We start from the raw sequence: 17,495 nt of genomic DNA, 5'->3' as shown, positions 1-17,495 counted from the left end.
ACTCATTCTCCCTCAAATAAATAAATTAAAATCTTAAAAAAAAAAAAGACCTATTATAAAACTGAGGTAACAAAACAAACAAAACAGTGATATTGCTCTGAAAACGGACATAGACATCAACACAACAGAATGGAGTCTAGAAATAGAGCCACACTTACATGGTCAATTGACTTTTACAAAGCTGCCAGAGAAATTAGATATGAAAAGAGTCTCCTTACTAAATGGAGCTGCAACAATTGGATATTCACAAGGGAAGAAACAGCCTCTGCCCTGACCCTCTATCATACCCCCAAATTAACTAAAAGTGGATTAGAGGGGCACCTGGGTAGCTCAGTCGGTTAAACATTTGCCTTTGGCTCAGGTCATGATCCCAGGGTCCTGGGATCAAGTTCTGTATTGGGCTCTCTGCTCAGTGGGGAGCCTGCTTCCCCCCCACTCCCTCTGCCTGCCTCTTTGCCTACTTGTGATCTCTGTCAAATAAATAAATAAAATCTTTTTTAAAAAAGTGGATTAGAGACTGCAACACTAGCCCTAACACTTAAACTTCTAGAAGCAAACAACAGAGAAATCTTTGTGATGTTGGGTTAGACAAAGATTTCTTTAATGGAACACAAAAAGAACAAAAAAATTTATAAACTGTAAATTTTATATACATATCTATAAACTGTAAAAAATTTATAAACTGTATGTCATCAAAATAAAAACATGTTCACTGAAAAAAATGAAAAGGCAAGCCACAGACTAGGAGACAATTATTTGCAAAATACATCCGACAAAAGGCTGGAATAAAGAATATAAAGAAGTATTAAAAAACTCAGTTATAAGAAGACAAACATCCTCTATGAAATGAACAAAAGGTATGTACAGACACTTCACGAGGAATATATGTGAATGGCCAGCCAGCACATGAAAATATGCTACATATCACTAGTCATCAAAGCAACGTAAGCTAAAATGGCTAAAATGAAAAGACTGACAATACTAAGTGTTGAAGAGGATGTAGAGCAATGGGACCCTCATACCCTGCTGGTGGTAGCAGAAAATGGTACGGCCACTTTCGGAAGCAGAATCTTACCAAGTTAAACATACAGTTGTCATACAACTCAACAATCCCATTCCTCTGTGGGTGGGTTTTTTTTTTTTTCCTGGAGAGAAATGAATACGTATCTCCACACAAAGACAACCCAAACATTCATCAACTGGAAAGTGGATGAAAAAATACGGGTATTCATAGTATGGAGTACAACTCAGCAACAGAAAGGAAGGAGTGATCTAAACTTTACCAACTCTCTTTTTTTTTTTTTTTTAAAGATTTTATTTATTTATTTATTTATTTGACAGAGAGAGATCACAAGTAGAAAGAGAGGCAGGCAGAGAGAGAGAGAGAGAGAGAGAAGCAGGCTCCCTGCTGAGCAGAGAGCCCGACGCGGGACTCGATCCCAGGACCCCGAGATCATGACCTGAGCCGAAGGCAGTGGCTTAACCCACTGAGCCACCCAGGCGCCCTTTACCAACTCTCTTAATCTCATCAAACTAGAATCCATTTATCTGCAAGATGATGATAATACTTCTTCATAGCACTTATGATAGAGGCTGAAATTGATAAAATACATTAAAATGCCTATTCTCAACCCTGGGGGACAGAGGGAAGGGAGGAATGAAATATAAATACACAACATAGATGAGACTCAAACATATTATGCTAAGTTTCAGCACTCAGCCTGAACACCACAAACTGCCTTCATTCATAGAAAATTCCAGAAAAGGCGGGGCGCCTGGGTGGCTCAGTGGGTTAAGCCTCTGCCTTTGGCTCAGGTCATGATCCCAGCATCCTGGGATCAAGCCCCGCAACAGGCTCTCTGCTCAGCGGGGAGCCTGCTTTCCCCTCTCTCTCTGTCTGCCTCTCTCTGCCTACTTGTGATCTCTCTCTGTCAAATTTATAAATAAAATCTTAAAAAAAAATCCAGAAAAGGCAAAACTTTAGTGACAGAAATGACAGAAAACTATGGTCGTTTGGAACTGGGAGTCAGGAAAAGGGATTGACTGCAAAAGAGCAAGAGGGAACATTTTAGGGGGTCCTGGCTGGCTGTGAGTGGTGGCTCAGTGGGTTAAAGCCTCTGCCTTCGGCTCAGGTCATGATCTCAGGGTCCTAGGATTGAGCCCCTCTGCTCAGCGGGGAGCCTGCTTCCCCCCCCACCCTCTGCCTGCCTCTCTGCCTACTTGTGATCTTTTTTAAAAAAGATTTTATTTATTTATTTGACAGAGAGAGACACACAGAGAGAGAGAACACAAACAGGGGGAGTGGGAGAGGGAGAAGCAGGCTTCTTGCCGAGCAGGGAGCCAGACATGGGGCTCGATCCCAGGATCCTGGGATCACGACCTGAGCTGAAGACAAAGGCTTAAAGACTGAGCCACCCAGGTGCCCCCAAAATAAAAATCTTGTGGGAATGCAAGCTGGTGCAGCCACTCTGGAAATCAGCATGGAGGTTCCTCAAAAAGTTGAAAACAGAGCTACCCTACGACCAGCAATCGCACTATTGGGTATTTACCCTAAAGAAACAAATGTAGTGATCCAAAGGGGCACATGCACCCAAATGTTTACAGCAGCAAAGTCCACAATAGCCACACTATGGAAAGAACCTAGATGTCCATCAATAGATGAATGGATAAAGAAGATGTGGTATATATACACAAAGGAATACTATACAGCCATCAAAAGAAACGAAATCTTGCCATTTGCAATGACGTGGATGGAACTAGAGGGTATTATGCTGAGCAAAATAAGTCAATCAGAGGAAGACAATTATCATATGATCTCCCTGATATGAGGAATTTGAGAGGCAATGCGGGGGGTTTGGTGGGTAGGGAAGGAAAAAAATGAAACAAGACGGAATCGGGAGGGAAACAAACCATAAGAGACTCTTAATCTCACAAAACAAACTGAGGGGTGCCCGGGGGTATGGGGGTAGGGAGAGGGTGGTTGGGTTATGGACATTCGGGAGGGTATGTGTATGGTGAGTGCTGTGAAGTGTGTAAGCCTGATGATTCACAGACCTGGGGCAAATAATACATTATATGTTAATTTAAATAAATAAATAAAAATAAAATAAAAATCTTAAAACAAACAAAAAGATCGCATAAGGGAAGGGGGCAGAGGGAGAGGAGAGAGTGTCTTAAGCAGACTCCCTGCTGAAAGCAGAGTCCCATGCCCAGCTCCATCTCACAACCCCAAGATCATGGCTCAAGGGTCCAGGTGGAGTACTAATCATTCATTCATTCATTCATTCATTCATCATTTATCATTTCTCAGGAGATGTGTGGTAGGTTCTGGCTGTTTGGAACCACATTAAGTACTCTGGCAGCTGGAGGAAGAGGAAATGCCAGCCGGCTAGAGCCAGGATATCCTCAAGGAGCCATGGAATTAATTACAGTGTGGTGTGACCAGTGCTGGAACCAAGGGAAATCCCTCTGCAGATCAGCATGTCTCACTAGACCCGGGGAAGGGAAGGCGTTAGAGAGAAAGTCACAGGTGAGCTGGGCTTTGATAGGTGCAAAAGGCTCTCACCAGGCAGAGGAGGAAGCAGCCTGGCAAAAGTAGACCCCGAGACCAAGGAGTAACTGGGGAAATGGGGAAGCATCTGGTGTGGCTATATCACGGGGGCAGGAGGGATGGGGAGGCTGGAGGGGGTCTTAGTGGAGAGAACAGAGAGGGAAAGCAGGGAAGGACACAAGGACCTAGTGCAAATATTTTAGTCAGGAGACTATCCCAGAAAGCGGAAGTGAGAGAGACAGACAAGAAGGGAAAGTCAATGGAGAGTTCATTATGGATTGGTTACCACTATGAACCACTATGAACCAGGACTCATTCCTATTGGACCACTGAGTCAGAAATGCCCTCCAAAGATGGGAGCCCGGGGCATTTATTAAGCAGCTCTCATTTCCACCTTCTCTGGGATGCCCTGGGGATATTAACATCCATCCCCTTTAGAAGCTTCCATCTGGGGGGCACCTGGGTGGCTCAGTGATTTAAAGCCTCTGCCTTCGGCTCAGGTCATGATCTCAGGGTCCTGGGATCAAGCCCCACATCAGGCTCTCTGCTCAGCAGGGAGCCTGTTTCCCTCTCTCTCTCTGCCTGCCTCTCTGCCTACTTGTGATCTCTGTCTGTCAAATAAATAAATAAACTCTTAAAAAAAAAGAAGAAGAAGAAGCTTCCATCTGGGATGCCCTTGAGAGCTTTGTGACTTTGGGAAAAACAAAACAAAACAAAACAAAAAAACCGGGCCAGAAAGTGGCAGAATCATAGGGGTGGGGGAGCTTGAAGTGAGAGCACAGCAGCTCATGGGAAGTGTCCACTGCAGCTGCAGCAGAAATCTGAGATGGGCCAAAGGGAGATGGCATGAGACCCAAAAAGTATTTGCTCATAGGGAGACTCAGGTTAAGGGACTGAATGGGTGCGGCAAGTGGAAGAAAATATTCAGGAAATGGGGTTGGAAGAGCAGGTTGGGGTCAGAGGATCCATTGTGAAGAGTCTTATATGCCAGGTTACAAAGTTTAAACTTTATTTGCCAGACTGGAGCATCTAACAGGTGTTCAATAAATATCTATTTTTTAAAGATTTATTTATTTATTTTAGAGTGAGGGCATAGGTGGGGAAGGGGGCAGAGGGAGAGGAGAGAGTGTCTTAAGCAGACTCCCTGCTGAAAGCAGAGTCCCATGCCCGGTTCGATCTCACAACCCCAAGATCATGACTTCAGCCAAAACCAAGAGCTGGATGCTTAATGGACTGCACCACATAGACGCTCCTACAGGGGCTCAGTAGATATATTTATTGAATGAATGAACGCTAATGACAGATGCACCTGGACCAACCCCTTGCAAATCCACTGGGCTTTAGAATCCAGTAGACTAGCTGTGTGGCTTCCAACCTCTTTGATCTTCTATTTCTCTCTCTCTCTCTGAAGTAGCAACAATAATACCTTTTTTACAGGGTGGTTGTGAGGAATTAGATGAGATCAAAGATGTATGGCAACTAGAGGTATGGATTCAATAAATGTCAGCCACTCTACCCCTGCCCCCATGATGACCCAAAGCCAAGTAATAAAGCTGAACTATCCACCAGCTAGAGACAATGAAGGTTGCTCCTGGGATCTGTTTACAGAAGATGTATGCTGGCATTTCCAGCTATATTGGTCCTCGTGGAAAAAATTAGTGGTATTAGTAATAACTTCCTTGGACCAAAAGGGAATCATACTGCTGTTTTAATTAAAGGACAGAGTTGAAACTAGCCTCCTAGGAAATTTACAAATTCAGAAATTGATGCTTGTAGTAACTTACAGGGTTTTTTTTTTTTCCTTTGTGCATTTAAATGTACATATCGAAACATCTTCCAATCAATATGCTGTTGACTGGGACCATCCATTCTTACTATGCAGCATTTCTCTCCCATTCTGAAATTTTAACAGAAGCCAAGATGTTTGTGGACTCTGTTCGATGGACTACCCCTGCCCTGGCTCTCTGTAGGCATGGGGAGCTCCTCAGTCCTTCCCAGTGGACAAAAGAGACTGTGGCAGCCTCTGGGGCGGTAGGGAGAGAATATGAACCTAAGGTGGGACAGAAAGCAGCTTGAGGAACTAGATGAAGGATGGAGAAATCACTCAAACTGGGGACTACTCAATTAATTAATTAATTAATTTTTAGATTTTATTTATTTATTTGACAGAGAGAGAGAGATCACAAGTAGGCAGGGAGGCAGGCAGAAAGAGGAGGAAGCAGGCTCTCCACGAAGCAGAGAGCCCGATGCAGGGCTCGATCACAGGACCCTGGGATCATGACCTGAGCCGAAGGCAGAGGCTTTAACCCACTGAGCCACCCAGGCGCCCCTCAATTAATTTATTTTAAAACATGCTCATTCCTTCAGTTTGGCACAAGACAAACACTATGATGAGTCATGCCACTACCACACCATTTTTTTTTTTTTAAGAGAAAGAAGGAAGAAAGGATATTAGGAAAATGAGTAAACACAGACTTTGTCAGGGAAGGAAATTCTAGAGTTGAGAAGCCTCTGTGGGAAGCACATCTGCTCCTAGTCTGAAGTGATTCACAACTGGAGAAGCTGAGCAGGAGCCACAAGGTGGAAATTCATTCATCTTCCTGCTCATTCATTCATTCATTCATTCATTTCTTTCATTCAACAATGATCAGTTATCTCTACCACCCTCTGCAAGAAGCAGAAAGAATACAAAAAGTGGAAAAGATACAAACCTGTCTTTGAAGGCTCTACAAGTAGAGGAAACAAAAGATGTCACTAATAGTTATAATAGATTGGAGCAAGGGCAAAGATAAAGATGCGGAAGAGATGCAGTGGTGGCACAAAGGTGGGGGGGGGGTGCGCGGCAAAAAGTCTTCTCAGTTGGAATCCCCTAGGCAGCAGGGAGTTATGCCTGTGTGTAGGGATGGGAGTTCCAAGGAGGAGGAATGGTCACTCGGAAAGAGGGAGACATCTTTGAGGACAGTGTGGAGTTGTTAAGTCTAAAGCATAGGAAAAAGCTATAGAGGTGGGCCCGACCGGGACCATGTGTGGGAGGACCTCCTATGTCCTGCAGCGACTAGGCACCATCCTGTAGGTAATGAGGAGCCAAGGAAAGGTTTTGAGCAAAAGCATGGCACTAAGCCATTTGTGGCTAAAAAAAAAAAGTCTTCCCAGTATCTTTGCAAGAGCCAATGTTGAGGGATGGGCTGAAAGGGATTGAGGAGTGGGGGTAGGCTAGCCTGTTCAGACAGTTCAGGTGAGAAGCTAATGGCAGGTGGCTAGAGGAAAAGGGTTGCTGAGCTTAGCTCTAGGCCCCAAAGGGCAGGAAGAATTTCCAGTCTCTTAGAATATCAATTTCCTCATCTTTAAAATGAAGGAAACATGAATCACCAATAAGGCTCCCCCGTTGCAGCAAGCACGAGACAGTTGATCAGGATCCCTCTCTGCGGACACTGTGGCCTCAGCCGAAACCCTGTAAAAAGGAAGAGCAAAGTGCTTTGCAGCCACATGCAGAGGGGAAGCAAAGCAGAAGCCCCCCATGCACTCCACCGCGAGCGCCCAGGCACCTGTCCCCAGCTCCTCTTTTCTTATCCTCCCTAGGGGAACTGTGTGAGGCCACAAAGAGGAGGTGGAATTGGAGGGCCGTCTTAGATGCCCACGTGTCTAAGGCTCCTGCTGCCATGGTTTGATTCGGTCAGGCGGGAGTACGCTCAGCTTTGAAGTCACAGGAGCCTCTAGCAGAGCCTCTTGGAGCTGTCTGTACCCCTTGTCCATTTCTCCCCCGGAAAAGCTCCAGTGAACACTGGAGAGAGCGCATGAAAAGGGACTCGCAAAAACCAAAGTTCACTCCGCCGTTCTGGACTGAACAGCTCTGTTATCCTGGTCACGTTAGTTCAAGGCGCTCAATAAATCCTGGGTAGGGATAACCCCGCCGGGCGGCAGACCGCTCCCTCTGACACCTGTCCTCGCCGCCGCGCCACCTCGCCTTTCCCCGCCCCTTCTCCCTCCAGGTCCCAGGCGCGGTGCCGGCTCTGGGCAGACGAGGCCGCGGAGAGCCGGGGGGGCGGGCGGTTGGCCGGGAGCCCGGGGCGCCCCCGCGCGCTCCCTCACCCGGGCTCCCGCCTCCCCCGGCCGCGCGGCCCCGCGCTCGGATTCAGGGAGCCGCCGCGGACGGCGCGCTGCTGCGGGAGCGGCGCAGCGCAGGCGGCGGGGAAGGTGCGAGCCCGGCCTACGGTGGTCAGCTGGAGTGTCGCGGGCGCCGCTCCGAGGCGCGCCAGCCTCGGGGCGGGGGTAGGCGACCCGGAGCCACCGAGGCTCCGCCCCCGCCGCGGCTCTCCAGCAGCCCGGAGCCCGCCGGGCGCCCTGGGCCGGGCGGCGGGAACTGCAGACGAACTGCAGACCGTGGGCTCTGCGCGTCCGGCCCAGGGCGGGCCCAGGGCCCCCGGACGCCCGCCTCCGCCGCGGGTGGCCGCTTACGTCAGGGAGGCGAAACCCAGAAGAAGGGGGAAAAAAAAAAAAGGCCCAAGGGCGGAAGGGGAAAAACTTTTATTTTTTCTCCTATTTTCTTCAGGGGCTGAAGTGAAGGGCAGGCGACTGCGCCAGCGCGGGCTTCCGGGAACAGCCCGGCGCGACCCCAGCCCGCTGCGCGCGGCGGAGCCGGGCCCGGGAGGCCCGAAGGGGCGGCCGCCATGTGGGACCCTCAGGACTTCGAGCGCCACTGGCAGGCCGAGTTCCCCGGGGAGAAGGCCCCCGTCATGCGGCTGGACTCGGTGCTGGACATGGAGCGGGAGCTGGAGCGCTGCAAACTCAACCTGAAGCGGCTGCAACAGGTGTTGGCGGAGGAGAAGTTCAAAGTCTCCTACCTGCAGGCGGCCCTGGCCGCGGAGAAGCGGGACCTCTGCTGCGGGCGCTCGGAGGGCGGAGACGGCGACCGGCCGGGAGCTTGGGCGGAGGAGCCGGCGCCGGCCGGGCCGGAGCGGACGCCGCCACCGCGCGAGAAGCAGGGCGCCGCGGGCGGCGGCGGAGACCCCGCAGGCCCCTGGCGCGGGGACCCGGAGGCGGCCGAGAAGGCCGAGGCTCCTCCCTACGCGTGCCCGGACCTTCCCACCTGGCCCGGGCCGGCGGGGGCCGGGGGCGCGGTGCGCAGCCTGACTGCCGCCATCCAAGGGCAGCTGGTGCAGCCTCGCCTCCTTTTCAGGTCCCAGGAGGACCACGCGCCCCCCGGCGACGATGACACAGTCCCCAGCGCCCAGGGAGAGGAGCTGCCCTCCGGGACCCGCGCGGGGCGGGGCTCGGAGGAGGGCGAGCCGGACGCCTCGGTCGCGGAGGATGGGGGCAACAGCAGTGACCACGACTTCGAGATGGTGGATTTGAACGAGAAATTCGTCCTCGGCCACTTGCTCGTGGGCCCCTGCCGGCTCGGAGCCCGCGATGAGGCCGAAAAGCCGGCGCGGGCGGGCAGCCCCCATCGCTGGATGCACCTGATCCCCGGGGGCCGGCGGCAGCAGCGCCGGAGCCGCGACCTGGAGCAGCTGGAGGCGGAGGCCAAGGACGGGCGGAGCTCGCCCCTGGCGGCCGAGGAGCATCCCCGGCGTGGGGCTCGCGAGCACCTCCCCCCGTGGCGGCGCAAGAGGTTCCTGCGGGTGCCGGAGCGGGACTCGCCCAGCCACAGCTCTCCAGAGAGGGGCAGTGACTGCAGCCGCAACAGCTCGGACCACGAGGACGGCTTCTCTGCAGGTAGGCGCACCCCTCGCGCATCCCGGGGGCTCCTGGCCCCTTCCCGCACCGGTCCCTGACTCCTCTTGTTGGTCCCGTTTAACCTCGGGCGCTTGGGAAGAAGGGAGATGACATCTGTTTACCTTGAAACCACTTGTAGAATTGGGGGAAAAAAAAAGATTGTGTAACATGATTTCGCCTCGGGCGAGTTTATGAAAATAAGCAGTATGGCGATGCCAGGGGGTGAGGGAATGGTGTGCCTGGCTAGACCATGGGAGGACTCTTTCATTTCAGGCCTCGGCCCTCATGCTCTGTGGTAATAACATCACCGTCCGTCCCCCTCCAGCTCCTCTTCCACAGGTCGATCATATTCCTTTGCACCACGGGATAGTACCTTTCTCTACACAAACTACAGTGGCTCCCCATTTTCCCCCAGATCCCTTGATGTGAAAGTTTAAATCTTGCACGTTATTTTCCCGACTTATCTCTTACCTTCTGAGAGCCTGTGTCTTGTGTTCTGGCCAAATGGCAACACCCTCTCACTCAGGGAAAGGTCCATAATCCTTGCTGTCCCCTCCCTTTGCTGGCTGTCCCCTTCCTAGAAGGCTGCACCTGATCTCTCAGCTTCCTGGAGCCTGAGTGGGAAGGGGAGGGCATTGAATCATAGTTTTCAAGCTGGCCTGGTGCCCAGAGATCATGTCTAATACAGTGTCTTAGTTTGACAAAGGAGAAAGCTGAAGTTCAGAAAGATTAAGTGTATGTTGAAGTGAGTTGAAATCCTACGCGGGGCTTCTGTCATTTGTTGTTTCCCTGGACATCTGCCCTCTGTTTTGAGGACAGGACCCAGTCCTAGCCATCTTTGAATCCCCTTGTGGCAGTCAGTATGGTGCCTTGCACATGGTAAGTGCTCACTAAATATTTCTTGAATAAATGGATAACTGCATTGTACTGAATGTCTCTCCACCACCCAACTCCTCATATGTCAGGGAGTGGGAGTGGGGCTGAGGAAGAAAGGACAGATAGGGACGTGAGGATGGCCAGTGACTGCTATTTTGCTGCCCCTGGAACCCTCAGGATCTCTTCAGTCATAGGGAAAGCTTAAACTGATGTCTGGTTGGGTCAAATCGTAATCAGGAACTTAAGATGCTTTCTTGCTCAGTGAAGGAGAAAAAAAAAAAAAAAGAAAGAAAGAAAGAAATCACTGATGCTGGGATTGTTCCAAAATCTCCATTATTAGATCTTATCTGGGTGAGTTTGCATTTGAATGAAAAACTGTCCACTTTGCTAAAAGCACATTTGGAAGGTCCATCAAGTCATCTGTTGTGATCAATTACACTTATTCATTAGCAGAGATTGGCTGCTTTTCCCATAGGTAATGCTTTAGCTGCCCATGCTAGTAACATTTTTATGTGCCCCTTTAACTTAAGGGAAGAGTCTGAAGATTTCATTCTAGTGCCAAGTTCCAGATACCGAATGGCAGCTACCCAAGTGGCCCAGGGCTGCTTCAGAGCTGGCTCCAATCCCATGTTCCGGGAGACCCATATCAATCACCCCTTCAGGTATGCCCCATGCACTGCATTTTCCCCAGGAAGTTATTTTTATTTCTGTTTGCTGTCTCTTCTCTCCCTAAGGGCATTCTTGCACAAAGATCATCTTGATGCAGATTAGGAGTTAGCATTCCCTCTGGCCTAACGAATTTCAAAAAGGTGCCCGCTCTGGGTGGACCAATGATAAAAAGATTCTGATTTCTCTGGATTAAATACTCAGGCCCAGTCACGTGTCTGGCACTTGCTGGCTTTGCCTAGTGTGCTTGGGCTGATATTCTAGGCCGCACTCCAGGACCCCCTCTGCAGGTCAGGCTTGTGGATGGAACCCCTGGACAGCTGTTTGTTGGGGCCCTGTCTCCAAAACCTCGCCTGTGAGGAAGTGACTGCATGCATGTACATGCATGCCTATACACGTATGCACAGTGCACGCAATCCCATAACGCGTACATGTGCACACGGTCTAGGAGAAAGAGCTGTCAGGCATACATAGAGTCCCCAGGGTGGATGGATTAAGGGCAGGGGTTTTCACCTGGTGGGTGACAGCCCACTGAAATTTGTGTAGGGGGGGGAATGAAAGCATGGAGAGGCTTTCCTCTCACTCTTGGCTATCCCTGCTTTATTTTCTCCTTAGCACTGACCAGATTACTGCTTCAGATATTATGATTTTGCGTGTTGATCTTATTCACTCTCTTTCCAGTAAATGCAAGGTCCAAAAGGGCAAGGATTTTTAACTTTTTATCCAATGACATAGCCACAAAGCCTAGAACAGTGTCTAACACATAGTAGGTATTTCATAAATAGTTGTTGAGCGATACATATTTTTTTAAGATTTTATTTATTTTTGAGACAAAGAGAGAGAGCTCACAGGGTAGGGGGGCAGAGGGAGAAGCAGACTCCCTGCTGAGCAGGGAGCCCAATGCGGGACTCAGTCTGAGGACCCTGGGATCATGACCTGAGCCAAAGGCAAATGCTTAACCGATCGAGCCACCCAGGTGTCCAAGTGATATATTTTTTAATAGGATGGAATAGAAGAGGAAACATGGCAGTGAATTGCCCATGGTAATGGTATTTTCTGTTTTCAAACTTTGTTTCAATTATGTATAAATGTGTGAGTGTATATTGGGTCACGATGTAGAATGTATTTCTTGCTCTCGATTAGAGAGAAAGGTTTGAAAATGCTGATAAAGACTATGGGCTTTGAAGCTAGACTGCTTGTGTGAACTTCTCTTGGGAGAAGTTATTTGAATTTTCTGTGTATCAGTTTCTTCATCTGTAAAATGAGACTAATAAACACGGCTTACATCAAATTGTTAATATGAGTAATAAGTGGGATTTTGTTTCTAAAGGACTCTTAACACAAAGTAGGCACCCACAGTGTTTAACCGTGACTACAGGTCATTTTCTTTGAGTTGATGCTTTAAAGATTCTCATTCCCAGACCATTCTGAATCACAGATAGTTTGGTTTTCTATGATGCATGTGTTTTGGGTTTTGTTTTTTTTTTTTTCCCCAGCTTTGCTATGGCTCTTTCTAGAAACCCGGGAGCGGGGCGGGACCCAGGGCCGAGGCTTGGCTCATGAGGCTCTCTTGCTAGCTTGACCCTCATGTTTCTCCTTCTTCCCCGGCAGTCGTGCCCATTATTTGTATTCGGAGATCCTCAACTGAAGGTTGGGTTTTATTGGGCCATTCAGTCTTGAGGTCTTAAGGAGAGAGAGCCATGGGAGAGCCACATTTATGCCGAGGGGCAGAGATGCCCCCCTCCTTGGAAAAGGACCATTTTCTCTTATGAGAGGTAGATTCCCATACAAAGACACATTTGGATCTGTTTTTACACATAGTAGCCAAACCTGAGTATAAGTTAGAATGCCTGTTCTTTTTTTTTTCTCTTTAAATCTTTCTTTTTAAAGATTTTATTTATTTATTTGACAAAGAGAGAGCAAGAGAGAGAGAGAGCCAGCACAAGCAGGGGGAGCAGCAGAGGGAGAGGGAGAAGCAGGCTCTCCACTGAGCAGGGAGCCTGCGGGCATGGATCCCAGGACCCCGGGATCATGACCTTAGCTGAATGCAGACACTTAACCTACTGAGCCACCCAGGCACCCCGTGTGCGTTATTATTATTTTCTTTGTTGCTGAAGTCCCCAGAAGACTCCAGTCCATCTGCTGCAGCCATCAGGGCTGCTGCCCACCTGTGGGGCTCCTGGGTGGGCTTGGTCTCACAGGGGAGCAGACCACCTGCTGGATTTTAGAGCTCCCCTTTTCAGCGCGGCACTCTTGGGCAGACACAATTGCATGCCAACATGTGGAGGCCTGGTATTTTTCCTTTCATGTTGACATGCTTCTGTGCCCCTCCTGCCCTAGAGGTTGGATGACATTTCCTTCTCAGGGCTTCTGCATCCTTTCTGGAGCCTGTGGACTCTCCTGTGTCACATCTGTACTCCTTGTGCCCCAAAGTACACTCTTCTGGCAAGGCCCAAAGTTGGCTTTTCTGCATCAGGCATCCCTTTGACTGGCGAACTGTTCATCTGATATTCTGGTTGTAGTTCAGATGACAAAGTAATTATCATTAGTATTTTAAATTGGCAGCATTTTCTTCTCGCTTTAAACTCTGCTCGGTGGAGGGCAAGTGGTCTCCGTTTTGGCTGGCCCTTGAAATCCATTCATTTGTTCATCATTCATCTGTTCCATTTAACAAGAATTTATCAAGGTCTGTGTTAAAGCCCAAGAGTGCAAAACCCCGTGACGTGCCTTTATGGTTCTCACTAACTCTTTGGCTCCTGGGGTAGAAACCGTATATTTTTAGATAAAGAAACAGCTTCCCTAAGGATTGTCCATCTGAATCTTAGTGACATTCGGGAGTCTAGAAGAGGAAGAGGTCCAAGAGTAGGTCTACTCCTGCCCCTCTTCAGACGGAACTCGGGAGACATAAAAGTAACCTCAAGGTCACACACTTGTGACCCTCAAGGCTGGGCCCATGCGTCGGGACATGGCTCTTTCCATTGTCTTGTGGTCTTTTCTTTCCTAGAATTTGAGGCAGAGAACTCTAAAGACGTAAGTTCTGTCAAAGTCATGGTGACAGGAGCAGTAGGCCCCCTCCTTTAGCCTCCCAGCCATCTCAGGGTGGCTGCAGGGGGTGGGGTGGGGTGATTACTAGTGCCCTTTTATAGGTAAAGTGCTGAGGCCAAGAGAGGTAAAGGCATGTACCCAGAGTCAAACAGCTTGTGCTAGAATCAGCTTGAACTTAGGGCTAACAAGCATTTTACCTTACAGCATTTAGGGCTGTCCTGGGCCAGCTGTAGAATTCTAGATTTCCGTACTGGGGAGGCCCTGCCACCAGAGTCTGCCAGGGTGCCAAAAGAGATTTTTTTATTTTTAATCTTCATGGGAAATGCACTTCCTATTAGGTACTCATGTTACCTAAATCATTTGTAACCCGATGGGTTGTTTTCCCCCCTTTCTTGCGAGCGTCTAATGAGATTTTAGCTCCAGGAAGAATTCCTCATGTTCAGTGGATGTATCTGACTAACTTAATTTAAAGTATTGAGTTTTCAGCCTTAGCTATGATAGAGTAATTTTTTTTTTTCCATTCCATGGTGTGGAGAGATATTAAAACACTCTCTGAGACACATGAGCCGCTGGTTGGCTGTGATTCATTTATCACTAGATTTGACATTGCATCACTGCCTGCTTGGTTTCTTAATGCTTGCTTCCGTCCATCCCTCACCCCCGCCATCTCAGCACTATCTGCACCTCAGGGGCACTCAACCAACCAGCCAGGGAGTAGGGGTGGGTTTGTTTAACAAGTCCTTCCTCCTTGACATGTAGGAAACACAGCCAAGACTCCAACATTATCTTTTCCTTGTCTGTTTGTTTTTCTTCTGCTTAAGAGAGCATTCACAAAGCAATTGACTCTATACTTGGTTCTGGATCTTTATGTTTGAAAATCAGGATCCTGGGTGGCTCAGTCATCAAGTGTCTGCCTTCAGCTCAGGTCCTAGGATTGAGCCCCGCATCAGGCTCCCTCCTCATCGGGAAGCCTGCTTCTCCCTCTCCCACTCCCTCTCCTTGGGTTCTCTCTCTCTCTTGCTGTGTCTGTCTCTGTCAAATAAATAAATAAAATCTCTTTTTAAAAAAAAAGAAAGAAAACCAAGATCTTGACATATTTTCCTGGCTTTGAAATAATGGTACAAACTCACTCCTCATCTGAAAAATGGAGTGGATGGGAGCCAGCTTACAGGATGGTAAGGCTTACACTGGCTAAGTCACTGACTAAGCCCCAGGCTCCTTGTCTGCCAGATGTGGGTGATGATAGGAATATGTCGTAACGGTGTCATGAAGCATAAATGAGATAAGTGTGTGGAGAGTGCATAGCCCAGGGCAAGGCACATACGCATTTAATAAACTTTGGTGGTGGTATTGTTCCAAGTCCAAGCCACAGCTCATGCTCCTGTTTCTTCATGTGATGAAGTTCCCCCAGCCTCTTCTGCCTCTTTCTCTCCTTTCTTACTCCCTTCAGGTCCACAGGTGTTTTGCTCCTTTGGAGGGAAACAAGCTTTCTTCTTCCTTTTTTAAAGATTTATCTATTTATTTTGGAGAGAAAGAGGGAGAGCGTGTGTGGGGAGTGGGGCAGAGAAGGAAAGGGAGAGAAGCAGACTCCTCGATGGGCAGAGAAGGAAAGGGAGAGAAGCAGACTCCTCGATGAGCACAGAGCCCGCCATGCCACAGGGCTCAATCTCACGACCCCAAGATCATGACCTGAGCTGGAACCAAGAGTTGGATGCCCATGCGACTGGGGTCCCCAGACGCCCCAAACTTTCTTGTTCCTTTGTGGTCCCTGGTTCTTCCCTAATCAATCCTTGTTCCCCTTGACATCTACAACACTGTCATCTGGCTTCTCTTTATTTCCTATTCTCTACCCACTTGCTTTCAGCCAGTGCTCATTACTGCCAGTGTCATTTCCTTTGCTCTTTCTGGCATTTGAGATGCCCTTCGATCCCCACCCACCCAGTCACAAAGCCAACTAACCCTTCCTTTAAAGCCCAGCTTTTCCGTGGAAACTTGTGTTAGTTGAGACGGGTTTGCTGCCTATGACAAAACCCCCAAAAATAGTTTAAGCAAGATAGAGGTTTATCTCCCTTTCAAGTAAAAGAATGCCAGAAGCAAGCAGTCCAGGGAGAGTATGGTGACTCCCTAATCATCAGGAACTTGGGCTTCTTTTGTCTTCGAGCTTTTCTCTCTCAAGGTTGTCTCGTGGTCCAAAATAGCTGCTGTAAATCCAGCCATCACACTCATGTTTCAGATGAGAATTAGAAGAAAGGGAAGAAGGACACAAGAGTGAGTGGCCACTGTTGGTCTGCCTTTTAAGGCAATTTCCTGGTAGACTCTCCTAAAAATTTCTCTTTAAATCTCATGAACCACCTCTAGCTACAAGGAAAGCTGGGAAATGTAGTATTTTATCTGGGCATACAGCCACCTCAAATAAAATAGGGGCTCTGTTACAAGGAAAAATGGAGGAATTGGTATTGAGTAGGCAGCTAGCAGCCTCTGGCACAAGCCTTTAACAACTACTCCAACCCATCTTGTGGTTCTTAGAGTGAGCCCCACACTCACACAATTGTCTTATTATTGTGCCCTCTATTAATTCATTGACCCAATGAACAAATGATGACTGAACCACTGCTCTGTGCAAGGCACAAAGGCTTTTATATGTTTACCGTGAAGGGTTGCTTTCCAGCTCAGAGGTTAGCTCGGCTGCTTGGGAGCAGGACCCGGGCTTATGCTTCTTTTTTTCTCCCCCCGCTGTACCCTTCACAGGGTTGGGCGCGGGCCAGGCACTTGATAAGTCCCTGGTTGATTTTGGAATCTCACAAATGGGAAGTTCGGGAAAACACAAATCCCCTGCCTGGGTACAGGGCTGGAAAATTCCGTCTATGTAAGGCCTGTTTCCGCATCATTGTGGTTTGGAGGAGCCAGAATGAGGAGCAGCGTGGGGCGCGGGTCATCACTAAACATCAGGGCCGCGTTGTAGTCACGTGGACTTGTCCAGGGGCTGGGGTGGGCGTGGCTATTTTGGAAACCCCAGGAGTTTGTATATCAAACTAGAATTATGAGCACAAATCTCTGCGCCTCCTTTCTCTACCACAGCTCCGCGTAGCTGTATTTGTGCCGCGCGAGTCTCGCTCTCATCTCTGCGCTGCACAGCTGCAGACCCAGCCTGCGGGCGCTGCGGGGAGCTTGGGCATCCGTGCCTGTGGCTGTCTTCCCGTCGGAGCCTTGCTCTCGTCTGCCGGAGCCGGGACCGTCTGAAGGGAGCTTGCCTAGAGCTTATGTCACATCTTGGGGCTGCTGAGAAAATGATTGTTTTAAAAATTTCATTGGCACTTGGGAGGAGACGAACATGAATATGTTTAGCAACTGCTGCCTGCGTGTTAAGTGTTTAACCTGCACGATCACATAGAAAACTCAGAGCAGCCGACTGTTCTTTACCACTCCTCTCATTTGGCAGTGGAGGAACCCGAGGCTCTGACCAGTGACCTCACAAGCCTAGGTTCCCTTAGGGCTCAGGGGTGAGGTTATTTTTTTCTTCTGCTTAAAAAATTAATTCTTCTTCTAGGGAGATAATTCACATCGGATAAAACACCCTTTTAAAGTGTACAGTCATGAGTTTTTAGTGTATTCACAAAGTTAGGCGACCGTGTGTCATCTCTAA

At 48.9% G+C, this 17,495-nt stretch overlaps 1 protein-coding gene across 2 annotated transcripts; it reads left to right on the top strand.

The window, feature by feature from the left end:
• Positions 1-7,924: 7,924 nt before the first annotated feature.
• On the top strand, positions 7,925-17,206 carry LOC116863326 (breakpoint cluster region protein-like). Of its 2 annotated transcripts, none has more exons than XM_032850803.1 (2): positions 7,925-9,265; positions 16,931-17,206. In XM_032850803.1, exons 1-2 carry the CDS (start codon positions 8,218-8,220, stop codon positions 17,185-17,187), a joined length of 1,305 nt encoding a protein of 434 aa, XP_032706694.1. In that variant the 5' UTR covers positions 7,925-8,217; the 3' UTR covers positions 17,188-17,206. The 2 variants fall into 2 exon arrangements, with proteins under 2 accessions (XP_032706694.1, XP_032706695.1); XM_032850804.1 differs by lacking the exon at positions 16,931-17,206 and adding an exon at positions 10,672-11,600.
• Positions 17,207-17,495: the final 289 nt, after the last annotated feature.

This window comes from Lontra canadensis, unplaced genomic scaffold (genome assembly GCF_010015895.1).
Source record: "Lontra canadensis isolate GAN:19392208 unplaced genomic scaffold, GSC_riverotter_1.0 scaffold907, whole genome shotgun sequence".
Taxonomy (NCBI): Eukaryota; Metazoa; Chordata; class Mammalia; order Carnivora; family Mustelidae; genus Lontra; species Lontra canadensis.
The sequence above is the reverse complement of the archived record's forward strand: the minus strand, read 5'-3'. Positions and strand labels throughout refer to the sequence as shown.